Source organism: Vicia villosa, linkage group LG3 (genome assembly GCF_029867415.1).
Source record: "Vicia villosa cultivar HV-30 ecotype Madison, WI linkage group LG3, Vvil1.0, whole genome shotgun sequence".
NCBI lineage: Eukaryota > Viridiplantae > Streptophyta > Magnoliopsida > Fabales > Fabaceae > Vicia > Vicia villosa.
This window is the reverse complement of record NC_081182.1, coordinates 216,450,655-216,471,172: the sequence shown is the minus strand read 5'-3', so window position 1 is coordinate 216,471,172 and position 20,518 is coordinate 216,450,655. Positions and strand designations below refer to the sequence as shown.

Genomic DNA, 20,518 nt, shown 5'->3' with positions numbered 1-20,518 from the left:
TTGAACGTGGAGAATCTTCTGATGAAAGAAGATTTGACAAGAAGAAGGTCATGTGCTATGAATGCAACGAGCCTGGACACTACAAGAATGAATGTCCAAATCTTCAGAAGGAAAATCCCAAGAAGAAATTTCATAAGAAGAAAAGTCTTATGGCAACCTGGGATGAGTCAGAAGATGATTCAGACTCTAAGGATGAGCAGGCTAATTGTGCGCTAATGGCGACAGAAGATGACGAATCAGAATCTACATCAGAATCAGATTCTGAAGAGGTATTTTCTGAACTTACTAGAGATGAGTTAGTTTCCGGTCTAACTGAACTACTGGAACTCAAGTCTCAGATGAGTCTCAAATACAAAAAGCTGAAAAAGCTATTTGAATTTGAAACAAAGAAGCTTGAGTTGGAGAATTCTGAATTAAAAGGAAAACTTTTAAAATTATCCAATAATGTTGGATCTCCTTCTGATTCAGAAAAATCCACTCCTAGTCTAAACCATATTCTGAAAGAATATGATTTAAGTTTCAGGAAGTTCTTATCTAGAAGTATTGGCAGAAGTCAGCTAGCTTCTATGATATATGCTGTGTCTGGAAACAAAAGAGTTGGCATTGGTTTTGAGGGTGAAACCCCATACAAACTTGAACCTGTTGATGAAATGAAACTAACATACAAGCCATTGTATGATCAGTTCAAGTATGGCCACTCTCATGATATTAGGCACACTTCACATGCTCAAAGTTTTCACATAACACACACCAAAAAGCATGTGACACAACCTAGGAAATATCATGAAACTCACATTAAGAATTATCATGTTGTTCCTCCTATTGCTTACAATGTTAAACCCAAGTTCAACCAGAACTTGAGAAAATCTAACAAGAAAGGACCCAAGAAAATGTGGGTACCAAAGAAAAAGACTATTTCTTTTGCAGATTCTCTTGGTGACAAAGAAGATAAAAGTCAACATGACATGTCTCCTGGACTCAAGTTGGTCTCAACACTTGAAGGGAAGAAAGACTGTCTTCCAAGTTCTGGTACTTAAATCTGTTGAAGAAACTTTGTCTGAAGGAGATCAGAAAAGATAGTTTATCAGTCTTGAAATCATCTATTTTGTTTATTTCTCAAGCAATGGTGTTATGTTCTTGAGTATTCTAAATGCTCTAATGTTACAGAATATACAAAATTGAAACATTGATTGTGGACGAATCAATAAACATCTGGTTTGATGATAAACTTGTTTCTGATGAATCAAAGAGCTTAAGAATTTCTGCAGATACAGTTTTGTCTTATCAGAAGCTGCAGATCGAAGAAGTGTTTCCAGAAGAGAAACTTGATCAGATCAGAAGCAGTGATCAGAATCTGAAGGCGTAAAGTCTATTCTGAAATTTTACAGCTGTCATCTATTATCTGATGGTGAACACGTGTCTGTACGGTTAGTACAAAGCGTGCAGTTGAAAAGACGCCAACCTAGGTAACTGTTTTAAATCATTTCATTTACCACGTTCTCTCTCCTCACGTCACTCATCATTTAATAAAATTGATTTCTTTTGATTCTGGAACTGTTCAGTTTATATTTCTTATTTTTTTCAAATCCGTCTCTATATATTCTTTTCAAATCATTTCTTACATTCTTTTCGCTCCCTTGTCTCTCTCTCTCTCCTTGCATTCTCTTGTTTGAAAAGTTCTTAGCCGTTTTCTAAAAACCCTAATCGAAAACCCAGTTCACTCTTCTTGTTCGTTTTTGTTCTCTCTGCATCCATGGCTGCCTTCTCATCCCAAAATGCTGAGTCATTTGTTCCTCATCATCTCCAAGAAGAAACTTTGCAACTCACTCCTGTTGTTGCATGCTCCATTCCTAAAGATGAATTGGAAGTTCTGTGTGAGCTCATGGTTGACTTTGACAACATTGAAGAAAACCAATTTCACCTTAAAGATGACATCATCTTTCAAGGATGGACCTCGTTGTTTGCTGAGTTCGTTGGTCCAATTTATCCGGATCTTGTCAAGGAGTTCTGGGCACATGCTGTGGTTGCTCCAAAATCTATACTTTCTTTCGTCCATGGAAAGTTTGTTGTTATTACTGAAAACATCCTAAGAATGATGTTTGATCTGAAAAATCCTGAAGGGGTTTATGAGTTTGATCAAAGGGCAGATTTGGGAGATGTTCTATCCACTCTCTATCTAAATGTCAAGAAAACAAAATACGTCAAGGATTTGAAAGATGTCTACAGAATCTGGACAAAGATCCTTCTTGGGTGTTTCTACCATAGGAAATCAACACATGCCCCGGATTTCATCAATAATGATCAAAGGTATATTCTGTATTGCATTGCCACTCAGAAGAAGGTTGATGCAATTTACATTATCTTCAACCATATGTGGAAAGCAGTGAAGGACTCCATAAACGCTTTCAGAAAAGAAAATGGTGGAACAATCATTCCTTTTGGTAGAATTATTACAAACCTTCTGGTGCATTCCAAGATTGTTGAGAGTCTGGAGTCTGAAGGTATTATCAAAAACCTTGTTGTCACCTCTGGAGCCTGTCTGAATGCTTTTTCTTTGAAGAAGATGAAAATTTTTGACACTATCCTCAAAGTTCCTAAACCTCTAGCTGGAACAAGAGTCAGAAGAAAACCAGTACTAGCTGACTTTGAAACCTTCTTCAATAGTGAGGTACCTGAAGTCAGAACTAAGTATCTGAAGTCACAAAAAGAGGATAAGAGTCTTAAAGATCAAGACAAGGGTGCTCCTATTAAAGTGAATCGTAAGAGGGAAGAAAGGACCAAAAGAAAGTTTGATCATCCTACTGCTACCACCAATAAAGAAATGGTCCCAGAAGAAGTCATTGCAAAGGTTGCTAAGGCTGTCTCTGCTGATTTTGAGAAGAAAAAGAAGGAAGCTGAGAAAAAGAAGAAGAAGTCAAATAACAATGCTGAGATTGTTGAAGTTGTTGAGAAGAAGAAAATCAGAAAAAGAAAGATGATTCTTCAAGAATCTGATGAAGAAAATATCTCTCAAGAGGCTGAGAATCAACCAGAAGTTCTGGCATATGTCAGAAGGAAAGAAATCGCTAGCGGCAAAACAAAGATTTTTGAAGAGCCGAAGAGTAAGAAGCAGAAGAAGACTGAGGATGTGGCCAAAGCTTTTCTGAGAGGTTCCAAAGGTATTTGCATTTCTGAACCTAATTCTCTTCCTGCTGTTTGCTCAGAAGCTGCACCAATAGAGGTTGTCCCCACACCTGAACCAGAAAAAGCCACATCAGAATCACCTGTCTTTGTCCATGTTCTTACACCTCCACCTTCTCCTATAACCATTCCTTCCTCTCCACCTACCATAAATCCTGTTCTGGATATACCACCCCTTCAAACTATCTTTCCATCTCAACCTTCTCTCAATGCCACTCTTGAACATACTCCCCCCACCTCTCAAAACAATCCTTGTGATTCTCCTTTTCCAACCTCTGCATCACATGAGCAGCTGCTCTGTGATTGCAACTACACTCCCAAGCCTCGTCCTGAAGCTGAAGTAGTAGTGTTAGATTCTGATACTGAAGCAGAATCTTCTTATAGGTTGGATAGAGAACCTCATCCATATTTCACTTCCAACCCTCCCTTTTCAAAAACCCAAATAAAATCCCGCCCTGTACATCCTATTGGTGTAGTTTTTGAAAACTTAAAGAGGAATCTCAGAAGTACCTTTGATACTCTCAGAATTGCTGAAAGTTCTGGATTGAATGATGTTGCTATGCGGAACTTCTGGAGGATCTTTCGCAGAGAATCAGATGCTCTGTTTTTAGAACTTCAGGAAGCCTGTGTAGCTGCTGCCCCACGGCCTCGTGGAATTCTGAGGAATTATGAAGACCTCTGGTTTGCTAGTCTCAAAGGAAGACATCTGTTGGAAGAGAAGCCCTTCTTGGATGAGATGGAACAATTAAGATTGGCTGCTGAAATGGAAGCAAATCCATGCAGGGATATTGTTATCTTTATTCCTAAACACCCTGTTTTGCTCGGAGATTTCAAGACTCTCTTTGACTTTATGAGGGAAAACCCTTCTAAGAAAGACCCAAGCTTGGTCATTCCAGAAGTTGTTGACCCACCAGAAGTTGAAGGTCCTTCTGCTCCCAGGAATCTAGCTGCCATTCTTCAAGCACTTGAGAATGGAGACTCGGAAATTCCTGCTGCAGAATATGGAGATGCTTCTATGCAAGAAGCAGATGCTGAAGATCATGTTGCTAGATCTGATCCTGTTGAGGAAATCCCTGCAAATGATCTATCTATGGAAGCTGCAGATCAACATGCTATTCCTGTGGTTGAAAGCGGTGAAGTTTCTTCTGATGAATCTTCTCGTCTTGCAAAGACTCTGGAAGAAATTCAGAAAAGACAGGATGAGCAAAGCTCACTCAATGCTGAGTATAGCGCTTTCATGGTGAGGCAAGAAGGAAACAACAATATGGTTCAAGAGATGCTGACCAAGATCTTGTCAAGACTAGGGCCATCTTAGATTGAGTCTGTGTTGTTTCTTTCTTTTCGTTGCATCTGTCTTTGTGCATCTGATTTTTCTTATCTTCATGTACTTCCATACCTGCTGGTTGAACTTTAATGAAATCATCTTCTTCCTCCGTGTGTTTCGTTGTTTTATCTCTGAATCTTTTTTGTTTTTTTGATGATATGACAAAAAGGGGGAGAAAGTTAAATGATATGATAAATGATTTGATTTAATCAGTTGCATTCACTAACAGGAACTGTAAGTTCTATATGGTTTAAGTGTTTTGCAGGTATAAAGAAGTGAAGAAAATCTTCAAAGCAAACACAAGAAGCAAAACCATGGAAACTGAAGCAAGCTGAGTGCTGTCAAGCTTCAGAAATCAGAAGCAAGAAAGAAGAATGAATCAGAAGCACTGATGATAGAATTTGATCTATATTTGTCTATTTGATCTGACAAATTCTATTTGCTCTGATACATTATCTTAGCCAATATGGCTCTGATACATATCATGTGTTCAAATATACATTTTATGTTCTAACTCGTTCATGCTGACTTTTGTCGTTTAGCTTTTGTTCTGTAACATTTCAGGATGTAGAGATGCTCAGATGATGCTCTGGTACATTCAACAATGTTCTGATTCAAATCTAGCATGAAGTGATGTTAGTAGAAATTCAAAGCTCTGAAGCTATCCGAGGGAAGCAGAAATCAGAAGCTGCGAATGTTCTAAAGATCCAGAAAACTCAAGTTCTGAAGTTGTCCTAAATGGAAGCAGAAGTCAGAAGCTGTGAATGTTCAGAAGATCAAAGAAATTCAAGTTCTGAAGTTGTCCTAGATGGAAGCAGGAATCAGAAGCTGTGAGTGTTCTAGGAATCTAAAGAAATTCTAGTTCTGAAGCTGTCCTATGGAAGCAGAAGTCAGAAGCTATGAATTCTCTGAAGACAAGAAGCTTATATGATCGTCTCTACCGAAATAATCAGGGAAGTCTTTTATTAAAGTTCTTCGAGTATTTATTTCAGGGGGAGATTATTTATCTCAGGGGGAGATTGTTAATCTCAGGGGGAGACATATTCATATGCTTATGCTATAGCTGTGTAATTTGTCTTTTGCCGTTTATTCTTTCTGATCGCAAATTCATATCATTTATATATGTTTTTGTCATCATCAAAAAGGGGGAGATTGTTAGAACAAGATTTGTTCTGATCAATTATCTTAGTTTTGATGATAACAATAATATGAATTTTGCTTAAGATAATATGGTACTCTAATCCAATGCAATTTCTTTTTCAGGAAATATATAAAGAGTACGCATAATTCAGCGCTCAGAAGCTTTGTCTCAAAGGGTTCAGCATGCAACATCAGAACATGGTCTGGCAAGACATCAGAAGATGGTCGAAGCAGAATCAGAACATGGGTCTATGGAAGCATCAGAAGAACAAGAGAACAGAAGCACTGAAGTTCTGATGGTATCACGCTCAGAAGCACTTCAAGGTCAGAAGATCAGAAGATGTTATGCACCAAGCTGTTTGACTCTGATGATATTCAAACGTTGTATTCACAAACATCAGATCAGAAGAAAGTACAAGTGGCAAGCTACGCTGACTGACAAAAGGAACGTTAAAAGCTATTCTAGGCTACGTCAGTAGACACAGCGTGAACAAGGCTCGAGGTAGTTGACAAAAGCGTATAACATTAAATGCGATGCTGTACGGAACACGCAAAGCATTAAATGCACTCAACGGTCATCTTCTCCAATGCCTATAAATATGAAGTTCTGATGAGAAGCAATGTTAACGATTTTCCGCACCAAAACAACTCAAATTAACTTGCTGAAACGCTGTTCAAATCAAAGCTCAGAATCTTCATCTTCATCAAAGCTCACTACATTGCTGTTGTAATATATTAGTGAGATTAAGCATTAAACGTTAAGAGAAATATCACAGTTGTGATTATCGCTTTTAAGAAGCATTTGTAAACTCTTAGAATTGATTACATTAAGTTGTAAGGAACTAGAGTGATCGTGTGGATCAGAATACTCTAGGAAAGTCTTAGGAGTGAACTAAGCAGTTGTAACTAGAGTGATCGTGTTGATCAGTATACTCTAGAAAAGTCTTAGAGGGTATCTAAGCAGTTGTTCCTGGAGTGATCAGTGTGTGATCAGAAGACTCTGGAAGACTTAGTTGCTGACTAAGTGGAGAACCATTGTAATCCGTGCGATTAGTGGATTAAATCCTCAGTTGAGGTAAATCATCTCTGCGGGGGTGGACTGGAGTAGTTTAGTTAACAACGAACCAGGATAAAAATAACTGTGCAATTTATTTTTATCTGTCAAGTTTTTAAAGCTACACTTATTCAAACCCCCCCTTTCTAAGTGTTTTTCTATCCTTCAATATATCCTCACACTAATCGAGACTCCCTCATACGTACCATGGATAGCTCAAATATAGGTAACCCTAACCCTTTCTTTTATAGGGTTTTTCAAAAAACCTCTATGGGCATTCTATCATATGTCTTCTCCAAGCCAATGAAAAATAAGTGCAAGTCTGCTCCCAAAGCATAAAATCAAATTGATGATCGATAACTTGAGTCTCATTTCTTAGTATTCATTCAATTACTCTTTCTCATGATTTCATGGTATAATTCATAAGTTTAATCCTCGTATACTTTACACAATTTTATATATCCTTTTGTTCTTATAGATCGTAATTAAAGTGTTTATTCTCCACTAATCCAACATTTGTTTTGATCTCATAATTTCCTTAAAAAGTTTAATGAGTCACTCAATGTCTCTATCTCCAAGACTTTTCCACACTTCAATCGATATATTGTGTAGATCAACCGTCTTATTTTTTGTTTTTGAAATCTTGGTATTCGGCCTTACGACCGACTAATCCAAGAGGACGAATCTCACTGTCCGCTAGTGAGAGCCCCATTTAAAGTCATGACAAATCTCTATATTGACTGATCCAACACAAGAAATTGTTAACACCTAGCAAGATTGAGATCAACTGACTTGTTATTAATCATATTCTTCAATGTTTTTTTACCTCGTATTTTGTAATCCGATGATAATAGTTATAATTAAATTTTTCTTTTCTATTTTACTGTTTGTTAGAATACATAAAATATAAATAAAATAAAAAACATAATAAAATAAACAATAAAGCAATATTCGTAGGGAAATTTAATAAGTTCTTTGACAATAATAATTTTTCATATCAACAAACAAACAAAGAACACCTTCTTACATTCAAAATGATAAGCAACACGCACTAATTAAATGTAGTTGAAAACCTCTTTTAGACAACGTTTGTTGTGGAAGATTTTGGATTATTTTTTTGGTTGTGTATCAATATAATGATCCCCCTTCTTGCTTGTAATCCTGGAAAGTGACACATAGAAACATCTCTATGTATGTAAAGTCCTGCCCAATTCAAGAATTGTCTTTGTAATTTATTAATGATAATCGACAATAATTGGGAATTTACGGCGGCTTAGTTTGAAAACTTACTTCTTTATCTATAACAATAAATTCAAAATGCTCCTTTGCTGTGGATGAAACCTTCCATTTATGGTGTACTTTGACAGCGACTTTTCATAGTTCTTTACTGTCATTGATGTCCTTGATAAGCTCGAAGGATCGGACCATGACAAACAAAAGATGGACGATAACGAAGGTAGCAATGGGAAGAACAAAAATGCTCAAATCTCGTTAAAGAACATAGAAGACCGAAGGATATGAAAACTAACAAAGGAATATGTTACGGGAGAGATAAGTTGTGGTTAGTGAGGATAATAAAATATGGTAAAGAGTGGAAAAGGATGCAGAGAAACAAATGTGTGGAGAGAGATTAGTCATTGGTAGGATGCGAATATGTGCAAGAAGAAGAAAGTACTCCATCAAACATATCTATAATATTTAGACACGCATTGAACTCTATACATATAAAGAAGTTGACAATGTGAAACGATAAAAGTAAAAAAGAATCACATATTATCAAGAGAAATCAAACCCAAGTATCACATTATGAATCAATCAAAACGAAAAATCCTTCAGAAATTATGTTACACGCATGAATGTCTTACCTCTAAAAAAAATGAGGTTAGAAATCAAAACAACTGCTCATTATTTGAGTACAACTATTCTAGACCTTTTCTGTGTCTCCTCATCATTTGTAGATTAAATACTAATCTTACACTTCATGCCAAAAAGTTCAAATTATATGATGAACATGTGATATTAGATTCCACAAAAATTTGAGGATGACTCTGTTTTCATCTATGCAATATGCCCGGCTAAGGTAAGGATCTTGACATGCTTCTTCTGCCTCAGCTCATGAGGAACTGGTCCGAAAACTCTGGTCCCAATAGGCTGCCCTTGTTTGTCAACAAGCACGACAGCATTGTCATCAAACTTGACCTCACTGCCATCACACCTCCCCTTTGGCATTGCAGCACGAACAACTACGGCAAATACAGTTGATCCCTTCTTCACTTTTCCATTGGGATGTGCTTCCTTCACTGATGCTTTTATCATATCACCTAATCTTGCTCCTTTCTTCCCTTTCAGCGCGTGTATGCACATCACCTTTTTAGCCCCAGAGTTGTCCACAACCTTCAGAACAGTCCTCATCTGTATGAAGGTCCGCTGTTGCTGCAAAAAGCGAGACAAATTTTTTTCTTCAGGAAAGAATCATACCAGTATGTGTAAGAACTAAGAACGGATTTGTGACTCATTTTAAGAATATGTGTCTCTTTGTAATACCGTATTTGGCAAGCATAAGAAAATAATAAAGTTAAGAAAATTATAATAATTGAAACATGATCGTACAACTGATTCCTACACTTACCTGGGAAAAATAATTGCTGCATGTCATCTCATGTGACGTGGTAAATAGACCCGGGGAACTGTTGCTTAATCCACCGAATAGAGAACGGCCCACTAATTTGGTTTTTCAACACATGAAACAATGAACAAATAAGTTAATAGAAATATTACTAATAAATTGATAAAAATATCATCTTATCAACATAAGTGTTCTTGAGCTCATGTTTGACTTGTAAATAGGGGGAGGGGAGTATCAGTGAAAGGAATGCAGACTCAAATATATACCAAGATAGAGTTATACAGCTTAATATATGAAATTTTAGAATGGTTGCAAAATGTAGGGGTTAAACAAGAAGCCGTAACTACTTTTCAATGGTCTCGGAAAGTTGGAGCAATTCATAACTACTTATCTATTTCTGGAAGAAGCTGTAACCAGTTATGTATAAAGACAGTCCTATAAGGAGTTGAGGCATCTCCAAAACATAAGCAAGAGGTGCTGCCGAATCGCATAAACTATGTGTCCTTGTTATTTTATTTGCAATGTGTATTTGTGCGTTCCAATTATTGACCCTTTGTTGGTGTGATTTTTATCAATACTAACAAAACCAAGAACACAGAAATATCATATAAAAGTTCTAAACGAGATGAAGAAGCCTGTGAGTTCATAATTCTTGGAATTTTCCTGAAACTTGTTAGTTCTAGTAAGGGAAGGGTGTGAGTGTGCACTTATGAAAAAGAATCATTTTGTGGGGTTATTGGACTTGTTCTAAGTAATAGATATCTTGAAATTGTATCTAATTCCCAGCAAAAGTTTATAAAAGTGGGGTATAGGCCTTGACTCTTGACTTTTGTGGTCCCTAAGTTTTCTTCATAAGCTCAAATCACACAACAGATAAAACTATCCAAGAGATATACTTCAAAGAGAACAGGGCTAGCAGACATGGAACACGTTGTAAGAAAAAGATGCAGGAATGCAGAATACGATTGCATATGATACATAAAAATATCAGGGTAGTTCAGTACTTCAGCAAAGCTAATGACAGTAAGGTGAAGGAGCATCCTAGGCTGCTAACCTAGAAGAAATTTAGCTTAAGACAAGCCACATCTGGTCATGTTCCCACCCAAATCTAAGTGAATGTCAAAATTTACAAGAAAACTTGGAGATGCCAGAAACATGGACTTTTGCCTGGGTAGCAACTAAGGAAATTCAATGTTTAACATTTACCTAAAAGGATATGGTACCGGAGATTTCATTACCGGCTATGATGCATGGGTACTTCTATATGGTGATAGAATCAATTTAGTATAAAGCAGAAACAGAAATGAACACAGTAGGAAAAATAGGGAAAATAGCTTGATTATTTAGTAGCTTCTACTAGAGTTCAAATGGGATCTAGTAGGTACAAGAGTAGTACTGAAATAGCAACAGAAAGAAAGAAAAGAAAATGGATTTAGGCAGCTTTGAGAGGCCTATTCTCTCCCTAGGGTTCAGTACCAAAATCAAGCATACTGACACAATGATTATTCCTTCTATTTATGACCAATCCTAAAAGCTTTCCTCCACTCACAGCATGACACCTAGCCCTGCCATGTGCTGTGTACTAACAGCATTTGTTTTACTTGCCAGCTGTCCAGTACTAACAGAATTTGTTTTACTTGCCAGCTGTCCACTCCTTCTCTCTCTTGCGTGTTCTCTCATATACTTTTCCAAATCTACCAATTCTCCCCCCTTCCAAATTCTCCTTGACCTCAAGGAGATATTCTGGAAATTCAGATTTTAGCTTGCTGACCAATTCCCAAGAGTTCTCAAACTCAGGTAGTTCCTTCCATTTGACCAGGGCTTCTAATTCTCCCTGTTCATTCTGTCTAGACTCCAATATTTTCTCAGGAATGGGTTCTAAATGCCATTCCTCATTAATGCAGCTTGGCAGAGGTTGAGTCTCCACAGAAGGTGAGACAGCCTTCTTGAGCAAAGAAGCATGGAACACAGGGTGTACCCTAGTGTCTTCTGGCAATTTCAACTTATAGGCTACTGTCCCAATCCTCTGAATTACTTCATAGGGACCATAATATCTTGGACTCAATTTCTGGTTTAGTCTCTTGGCTAATTTCTTCATTTTATAGGGCTGGATTTTCAAAAACACTCTATCTCCCACCTCAAACTCCACAGCTCTTCTATGTTTGTTTGCTTGGCTCCTCATCATATCTTGAGCTCTAAGCAATTGCTCTTGGAGCTCTTTCAACATTACATTCCTCTCAGCAGTCAATCTATTAACCTCATCTACTGCTGATGGATGATTGTCACCTCTCACCAACACAGGAGGAGGTCTCCCATACAATGCCTCAAATGGTGTAGTTCTCAAAGAAGCATGGTAGTTGGTGTTATACCCGTGTTCAGCCCAAGCTAGCCATTTGGGCCACTGTTTTGGTTTCAGCCCAGTGACACACCTCAGATAAGTTTCCAAACATCTGTTGACAACCTCTGTCTGTCCATCAGACTGGGGATGATATGCACTGCTGTACTTAAGTCTGGTTCCTGCTTGTTTAAACAATTCAGACCAAAAGTGACTTAAAAAGACCTTATCTCTGTCAGAAACTATGGAATTTGGGAAACCATGTAATCTGACTACTTCTTTTATGAATATCTCAGCAATGTCCCTAGCTGTATAAGGGTGACTGACAGGTATGAAGTGTGCATACTTGGTCAATCTATCCACTACCACCATGACTGTGTCTACACCTAATGCTCGAGGTAATCCTCCAATAAAATCCATGGAGATGTCACTCCAGGTCTGAGTAGGAATAGGCAGAGGCTGCAGCAAACCCCCAGGGCTGAGTGTTTGATATTTGTTTCTTTGGCATACCTCACAAGCTTGAACATAATCTTGTATTTTCTTCCTCATCCCTTCCCAATACACTACACTTGCTATTCTTTTGTAAGTTCTTAGATAGCCAGAATGTCCTCCAATGGCAGTGTCATGAAACTCTTTTAGAATCCATTCAATCCTATGAGATTGTCTTGGAATCACAATTCTGCCTTCATGATACAATCTTCCACCCTTTAACATAAAGCCTTTTTGACTGGAGGGATCAACCAAAACTGCTTGCACTATAGCCTTCAGCTTCTCATCCTTCTGTACTTCCTCTTCTAACCCTTCCCAAGCTTCACATTGGATGGTGGTGATGGTGGCATACTGCATCTGCCTAGATAAGGAATCTGCTGCACTGTTTTCCTTTCCAGGCTTATACTTCACTTCAAAATCATACCCCAACAATTTGGACAGCCATTTTTGTTGTTCTTCCCCCATAATCCTCTGCTCAGTAATAAACTTGAGACTTTTCTGATCAGTATGCACTTTAAAATGTCTTCCCAGCAAGTATGGTCTCCACTTTTGAATTGCAATCACAATGGCCATTAATTCTCTCTCATACACAGACTTTTGCTGTGCCCTAGATGATAATGTCTGGCTCATGTATGAAATTGGTCTTCCTCCCTGCATGAGAACAGCCCCAATTCCTTTTCCTGATGCATCAGTCTCAAGTACAAATTCCTTCTCAAAATCAGGTAATGCTAATACTGGAACAGTAGTCATTGCCATTTTGAGAGCCTCAAAAGCTACTTGAGCTTCATGGTTCCATAAGAAGCTATCTTTCTTCAATAGCTGGGTCAGTGGCCAAGCAATTTTTCCATAATTCTTTACAAACTTCCTGTAATATCCAGTTAATCCTAGGAAACCCCTCAGTCCCTTCAGGTCCTTAGGAATGGGCCACTTAAGCATATCTTCAATTTTCTTTGGATCAGCAGAGACTCCAGCCCCTGAAATTAAATGTCCTAAGTATTCAATTTCCTGCTGACCAAAAGAACACTTTTTTCTGTTAGCAAACAGCTGCTGTTCTTGGAGCAAGGACATAACTGCCTTTAGGTGATTTTGATGTTCCTCTCTACTCCTACTATAGATGAGGATATCATCAAAAAAAACCAAACAAAATTTCCTCAAGTATGGCCTTAAGACTTCATTCATTAAGGCTTGGAATGTTGAAGGGGCATTTGTCAACCCAAAGGGCATCACCAAGTATTCATAGTGCCCTTCATGAGTTCTAAATGCAGTCTTGGACACATCCTCCTCCTTCATCCTAATCTGATGGTATCCAGCCTTCAAGTCTAATTTGGAAAAAATCACAGCTCCCCCCAATTCATCCAACAGCTCCTCAATGACAGGTATGGGAAATTTATTGGGGATTGTTACCTTGTTCAAGGCCCTATAGTCAGTACAAAATCTCCACCCACCATCCTTTTTCTTGACTAACAGTACAGGGCTTGAAAAAGGGCTGGTACTATGCCTCACAATTCCAGCTTGCAGCATATCTTTAACTATCTTCTCAATCTCATTCTTTTGATAGAAAGGATATCTGTAAGGTCTGAGGTTTGGAATGGCAGCATCAGGTTTGAGTTGAATGGCATGATCATGTGCCCTAATAGGTGGCAGCCCTGAGGGTAAATTGAATACTTCTTCAAAAGGTCTCAATATCTCCTCCCACTCCTTATGCTCCCCTGTTGCACTCAGCATTTCAGATTCCATGGATTGCAAATAAAATCCCATGCCCTCCTCCTTCAAACTCTTGAAAATAGCTTTCCAAGTGGACTGCCTTACACAAAGAGCAGGGTCTCCTTTGATCTCATAAAGCTGACCCTCCTTCTCCCATTTTAGGCTCAGCTCCCCAAAATTGGCTTCAATTTTTCCCAAACTAGCTAGCCAATCCATACCTAACACCATATCTGTACCACCTAAGTCCATCATAAAGAAGTGTTGGTTGAAATTTACTCCTTGCATCTTGAATCTCAGCCCTTCACACACTCCTTTATTTCTCACCCTATCTCCATTTCCCACTTCAATCACATAAGTAGGAGTCTCCACCACCTTCAAAGCTAGCTCTGCTACAACTTTTGAATCCAGAAAGTTGCTAGTGGCACCTGAATCAATTAAAGTAAGCAGCCTTTTATCCTTTACTTCCACCCACACCTTGAAAGACTTGTTGGAAGTAAATCCATCCCTACTTTGCATGGACAGTTGCAAAGTTTGTAGCTCCTCCACCTTCTCCACTACTGTCAATGTATCTTCACCTATCACTCCTTCTTCACCTTCTTCCCCACTACTCTCCTCACACAGTTTTAAACACATATGCTTAAACTTGCAGACATGTTCCCTATTCCACTTATCTCCACACTTGAAACAGAGCCCTTTTTTACTTCTCTCTTCCAACTCTGCAGGGTCCAGCCTTTTCCCTTTTCCCTTGTCAATTCCTCCTACTTGGTTCTTCTCATGATCCTTCTTAGATCCTCCAGTCTCAGCAGGATCTTTCAGCCTGAATGTGCCTCCTCTATCCTTCCAAAAACTCCCCTTCTTTGTGATAACTTCATTCTTTTCCTCAATCAGCAGTGCTCTGTCCATCAACTCAGCTAAATCCTGACTTTCATGTAGTTTCAACTCAGCCTGGATTTCATCCTTGAGTCCATTCAGAAAAATGGAGTCCAGCATGATTCGTTCTTCCCTCCTTAATGGTGCCACCATCATTTCAAACTTCTCTCTGTACTCTCCTACTGAACCTTTTTGTTTCAAACTCAGTAATGGTCCCAAAGGATTATGCAATAGCCCTGGTTGAAAACGTCGCATCACAGCCATTTTAAATTCATCCCATGTCCTCAACGGTGTTTGTTCTTCCCACCATTGGTACCAATTCAACGCTCTCTCTTCCATCGCTAACATTGCTACATCCAGTTTGTCTTTGGTCCTAACCTCATTCAGCTGGAAATAGCGTTCTACCTTCACCAACCACCCATACGCATCCTCACCTTTGAACAATGGAATCTCCAGCCTCCTACGATTCCCAAAAATGTGGGAACGACCCTCACCCCTATTGCGACGATGGCGTGGCTGCGACTCACGTGAGATGGAACTCCTGTCGCTTTCTTCTTCGTCTTCGTCGTCGTACTCGCCACCTCTTCGTGGCCGTTCATTCCTTCTCGGGTTACGCCGCGGTTGTTCAAGGATCAACTGACGAATCTGCTCCACCGTGACCTGCGGCCTCGTCTGTTGCTCCATCACCATCTGGCGAATCTGTTCCATTGTTCCTTCAAAGTTGTTCATCCTCTGTTCTATGGTGTCTATTCTGTTTTCCATGATGCTCCTCGTAACTACCATTCACGGCGCAGCTGGAAACCAGGCTCTGATACCAAATTGATAGAATCAATTTAGTATAAAGCAGAAACAGAAATGAACACAGTAGGAAAAATAGGGAAAATAGCTTGATTATTTAGTAGCTTCTACTAGAGTTCAAATGGGATCTAGTAGGTACAAGAGTAGTACTGAAATAGCAACAGAAAGAAAGAAAAGAAAATGGATTTAGGCAGCTTTGAGAGGCCTATTCTCTCCCTAGGGTTCAGTACCAAAATCAAGCATACTGACACAATGATTATTCCTTCTATTTATGACCAATCCTAAAAGCTTTCCTCCACTCACAGCATGACACCTAGCCCTGCCATGTGCTGTGTACTAACAGCATTTGTTTTACTTGCCAGCTGTCCAGTACTAACAGAATTTGTTTTACTTGCCAGCTGTCCACTCCTTCTCTCTCTTGCGTGTTCTCTCATATACTTTTCCAAATCTACCATATGGCTATATTTCCTTCCCAACATACATCATTATAAGTTCTCATTTGGTACATATGTCAGTGTAAGTAAGCATATTATCATATTTTTTCTAAATTTTTTGCCATAGCTTACTTTCCAAAGCAATGAATCAATATTACTCAAATACAAGCAAGGCTCAATAGTTTGGTAATTGGTACTAAATTAATTTTACTTTGTTACTAAATGAAACATACAAGTTAATTCTTTTGAATCTAAAAGCAAACATCATATTTTAAAAGAAAAAGACGACTAAATTCAATAGCGTATTATCAGATCCTGTGCCCTAGGCCTCTTGTGTCAATGTTATCAAATATCCGCCATGGCAGCGCTATGGCAGATATACATGGTGGTTTTTGGGCTCGCCACAAGGTCGACATTGTGTGTTTTTCCACTATAACGGCGCCGCAGAGTGGCTAGTATGGCAGGATTTTGTGTCTCCGCCATAGACCGTCATCAACAACACTGCTTTTGAGTAAGCATCAAATTCATTAATAATAACTGTGATACCGGCATCAAGTGCAACAAAAATTGTGGTTGCATAATAGATTCAACCTTTCATAATCCCAATAAGATTCAAAACTCTATAACCAGTTAACCACAGAGATCACCAGAAACACCAAAACTGAAACAAAATTTCACCAATCTTCAACATACAACAACAACAACAATAACAACAAAACGGGCTTTAAATTCAATTAAACTACAAAAACTAATTTAACACCAGATTTTGAAACACAAATAATTAGGGTTATAAAAATGAATGAAACACAAGAACTAAGCATAAATCAACTTACCACGAGAACATCTGGAAGCAAAGGTTGCAGCCATATGGAAAGTTGTAATCTGCGAGCAGAGAGGGGTTACGAAGTCGGAGAAGAGAGGGAAATGAGTGTATGCAGCACTCACATAGTAGAAGAAGAAAAAAATTATTTAGGTTTTTTTTTTAATAAAAAACCTTTTTCTTAATTCTGAAACTATATTAAAAAAATAAAAAATATTATATATGTAATGGATAAATATGTCGGGGTTAAACTTCATTTTGACCCTGTCATTTGGTGTGCATCCCAAAAATTTTCCTGTATAAAAAACTCAGATTTCATCCTTCTCATTTTCAGATTTTCTCATTTTAAATTTTTAGTGAATTTTTTCATTTAATATGCTGAGTTGGAAATGACATGTGGGCAATTCCTTTTAAACTCATTCCTACGTGTCATTTATTCCAATTATTTGTGCAGCTTTTATATAACTTTTATTAATTTATACAATTAAAATCAAATGTGAAGTAATCACCCTCATTTAGCCCCCTAAAACCCTAAATTAGAATCCCAATCAAGTATTTCTTCTTCGTCGTGACCTCTCTCCATCCATTTTCCATAGGCAAGGTCCTATAGGTATGTAATGAACGTAGTTTACCTTTTCGTATTCGTCTGTTGTTATGATTCTTAATGTTGTTTTTCATTTGCAGGAATGACGTTGTTCAACTTAAGCTTTTACCATGGTGGTGAGTTCGTGCGGGATGGGTTCGTCTTTTACAAAGGAGGAGCTGAAACGATTGTTACTGGGCTAGATTCAGACTGTTGGTCATACTACAAAGCAATGAGTTTAGTTCTCGAGTGTGGTTTTGACGGCAGTGCAATCCGAATGTGGAGGAAAATAGAAGGTATTGATGGAAAATTCTTTCACTTGACTAAATAACTTTTTAGTTCATTTGTCTTAAATTTTTTTTTAAAAAACTTTTTATATAAAAAATGACTAAAATAACCTCAATTTTGGCGCCAAAATATTTCTTAAGAGACTTAACAACTTTAATTAATAAGATAATACTACTACGAGTTGTAAGTTTTATTAGTACTAATAGTGCGACTAAAATGCCTTCAATTTTGGCACCAAAATATTTCTTAAGAGACTTAACAACTTTAATTAATAAGATAATACTGCTACGAGTTGTAAGTTTTATTAGTACTAGTAGTACGGCTACAATACAAGTTTTACAACCTCAAGTTCATATACATAAAGATACATAAGAAGGATCTTCACTCTCTAAGCGATTGAATGCTTCTTCGTATTTAGAAGCTCCCTCTAACATCAAATATGTGGAATTCCATCTTGTTGCTACATCAATAATTATAACCTTTTGTGAGGTAGAAATATTTGCATCTTTCACACACACTTTAAACAATGTCAATCTTAATGGAGATGACTTAACACACAAGCAGCCCTTATCTTAATAATGGATGAATCTATAAGAGATAGTCCATCGGACACAATCAAATTCAAGATATGGACACAACAACGTAAATGCATATACTCTCCATTAAGAAAATTAAGAAAGGTATTTCCATTCCAAACACTCATATTTCTAGTCAAATAACACAGAGCAACATTATTAGGGCTGACATTTTCTACTGTAATTGTGCAAAGTTTAATAATTCTCCAATTTTTCAAAGGCTTTACCTAGAGTGTCACCCCTATAATTAGCAATCAACCCAAATCCTATAATCTTCTTTTGTAATTCCCACCCTTCATCAATGAAGTGACATGTCACACACATATGGTTCATATTCTGAATTGAGGTCATGTATATGTGGGCAATGACACCATTTGATGGTTGAGAGACAATAAAGATCTTTAGACCACTTTCTCTTCAATTTCTTTGCAGGTGAGAGAAGAAAAAAAAAGTTCAAAGTTCCACCATTTTAATTTCTCTCTTTACAAATTCTTTTCCAACCAAGTAAAAAAAAGAGTTACTTCACCTCTATTTATCTCTATCATCACTTTTTTGCATTTATCACAAAAGAATCACAATGTTAGTATTAAATGGGAATTCAACTTTCGAAATACTTATCTATATTGGATCTATCTTTCTATTTCAAAATAGCCCTCAAAAGTAAACATTTTATTCAACAAGTTTAAGTTTGAAAGGATATGGTTGATTTTAGGCAAAATAGCCTTTTTGGTCCCGTATGTTAATCCCGGGGTTCATTTTGGTCCCTTAACTTCAAAAAGTTCCATATTGGTCCCTTAACTCTTCAAATTGTGTCATTTTAGTCATTTTTGTCATATTAGCGACGAATTTAGCGACCAATTTGAGTTTTTCCATCGCTAATATGACAAAAAGGACTAAAATGGCACCTTTTGAAGAGTTAAGGGACCAATATGAAACTTTTTAAAGTAAAAGGACCAAAATGAACCCCGAGGTTAACATACGGGACCAAAAAGGGTATTTTGTCTTGATTTTATCTTAGTATAAGTATGGATATTAAGGCGTGATCATGGTATTGATGGTCAATCAAATATTTACAAGATATTGTATCAAAAACAAAGAAAATGTTTATGGATCCAAATTAAGATTTTAGGCCTCATACAAGTTTATTCATTTACAAGTGAACTAAACTCTAAGTTGTAAAATCAATTTGATCTTGTTATTAACTTTGAAAGAAGATTAAGTCAATCTTTCTATGATCACAATAACACAGTAATTAATTGGATTAAGGAATTAATCAAAAAAGTTTTTAAAAAGGCCTTTAAAAAATTATAAAAGTACTAGTTTTAATTTAATTAAAGGTTAATAATTTTTTTTTTTGGAATTTTTCAATATATTCTTATAATAGAAGTCATAAATGAGAAGTGTGTAATAAATCAGACCAAAATAATTTTATTTGATAGGTTAAATAATTAAGTAAAGTTGTAAAGAAAATGAATAAAAAATAGTGGTAAAAAAGAAATGACACTGCACAAACTTTTTCGAGATATTCTTTGTATGGTTTTGTATTTTTAGCAAGGAGCGTTTGTTCATATCTTGCTATCAATACTTTTGTGTTGTTGTACTTAAACATTGTGTAATCTGCTTGTTAGAAGCATCTTTGTATACACATCTTTGTAATCATTAGTTGTTGATAGGTTCCTTGAGAGACTAGGTTTAGTCAGGATTCTCAAGAAGACTTTGGTTGCGGTCATTGTGGTTTGGCAATAAGGATTGACTGGCTTTTTAGAGTTGCCAGCAAGGTTGATCAAACTTATTATGGTTGACAGCAGCTTGACATTAAGAATCAACGAACTTGTTGGGGTTGTCAACAAGGTTGATCAGACTTAGTGTGGTTGTCTATAGCTTGACAATAAGGATCAATAGACTTGTTAGCTTTGTCAACAAGGTTGATCATACTTATTGTGGTGTCTTTAATTTGTTGATTATAGTAGATTAAGTCATTTTGAATAAGGAAAATCCTCTTGTCGGGTGAACTGGAGTAACTTGGTTAATAGTGAATTGGGATAAAAATAATTGTGTTCATTTATTTTCATTCACTTGTTAGCTTTGTTTTTGAGTTGCGAAAAGATTATATTTGGTGCAACCTGTAACACCTCGGGGCCCTCACAAGGCAATCCTGTCACTGTCAACTCACGATCTTCTCAACCCTCCTCTCTAGTAGAGTTTTTGTATTTTGTGGGAATCGAACTCTGCATCATTCTTCATTTCAGATTTATGTAAATTAAAATATTCAAATTATTAATAAAATATACTCAATTG

General features: G+C 37.2%; 1 protein-coding gene across 2 annotated transcripts; it reads right to left on the bottom strand.

Moving 5' to 3' along the window:
- Positions 1–8,471: 8,471 nt before the first annotated feature.
- Positions 8,472–16,945, bottom strand: LOC131593557 (large ribosomal subunit protein uL14mz-like). 2 transcript variants are annotated; one of them, XM_058866115.1, is made up of 3 exons: positions 16,788–16,945; positions 9,328–9,419; positions 8,472–9,131 (listed from the first exon to the last, which is right to left on the bottom strand). In XM_058866115.1, the coding sequence occupies exons 1-3, from the start codon at positions 16,819–16,821 to the stop codon at positions 8,757–8,759; spliced, it is 501 nt and encodes a 166-aa protein (XP_058722098.1). In that variant the 5' UTR covers positions 16,822–16,945; the 3' UTR covers positions 8,472–8,756. The 2 variants fall into 2 exon arrangements, with proteins under 2 accessions (XP_058722098.1, XP_058722099.1); XM_058866116.1 differs by lacking the exon at positions 16,788–16,945 and adding an exon at positions 10,531–10,670.
- Between the last annotated feature and the right edge of the window lie 3,573 nt (positions 16,946–20,518).

What these genes read in the sequence shown, in the direction of transcription:
- LOC131593557 (XM_058866115.1), bottom strand. Translation starts at nt 16,821, where the DNA reads ATGGCTGCAACCTTTGCTTCCAGATGTTCTCGTG. An exon ending in TGCTTCCAGATGTTCTCGTG is followed by an intron (nt 9,420 to 16,787) that starts GTAAGTTGATTT and finishes AAACCAAATTAG; the next exon opens with TGGGCCGTTCTCTATTCGGT. An exon ending in GCAGCAATTATTTTTCCCAG is followed by an intron (nt 9,132 to 9,327) that starts GTAAGTGTAGGA and finishes CGCTTTTTGCAG; the next exon opens with CAACAGCGGACCTTCATACA.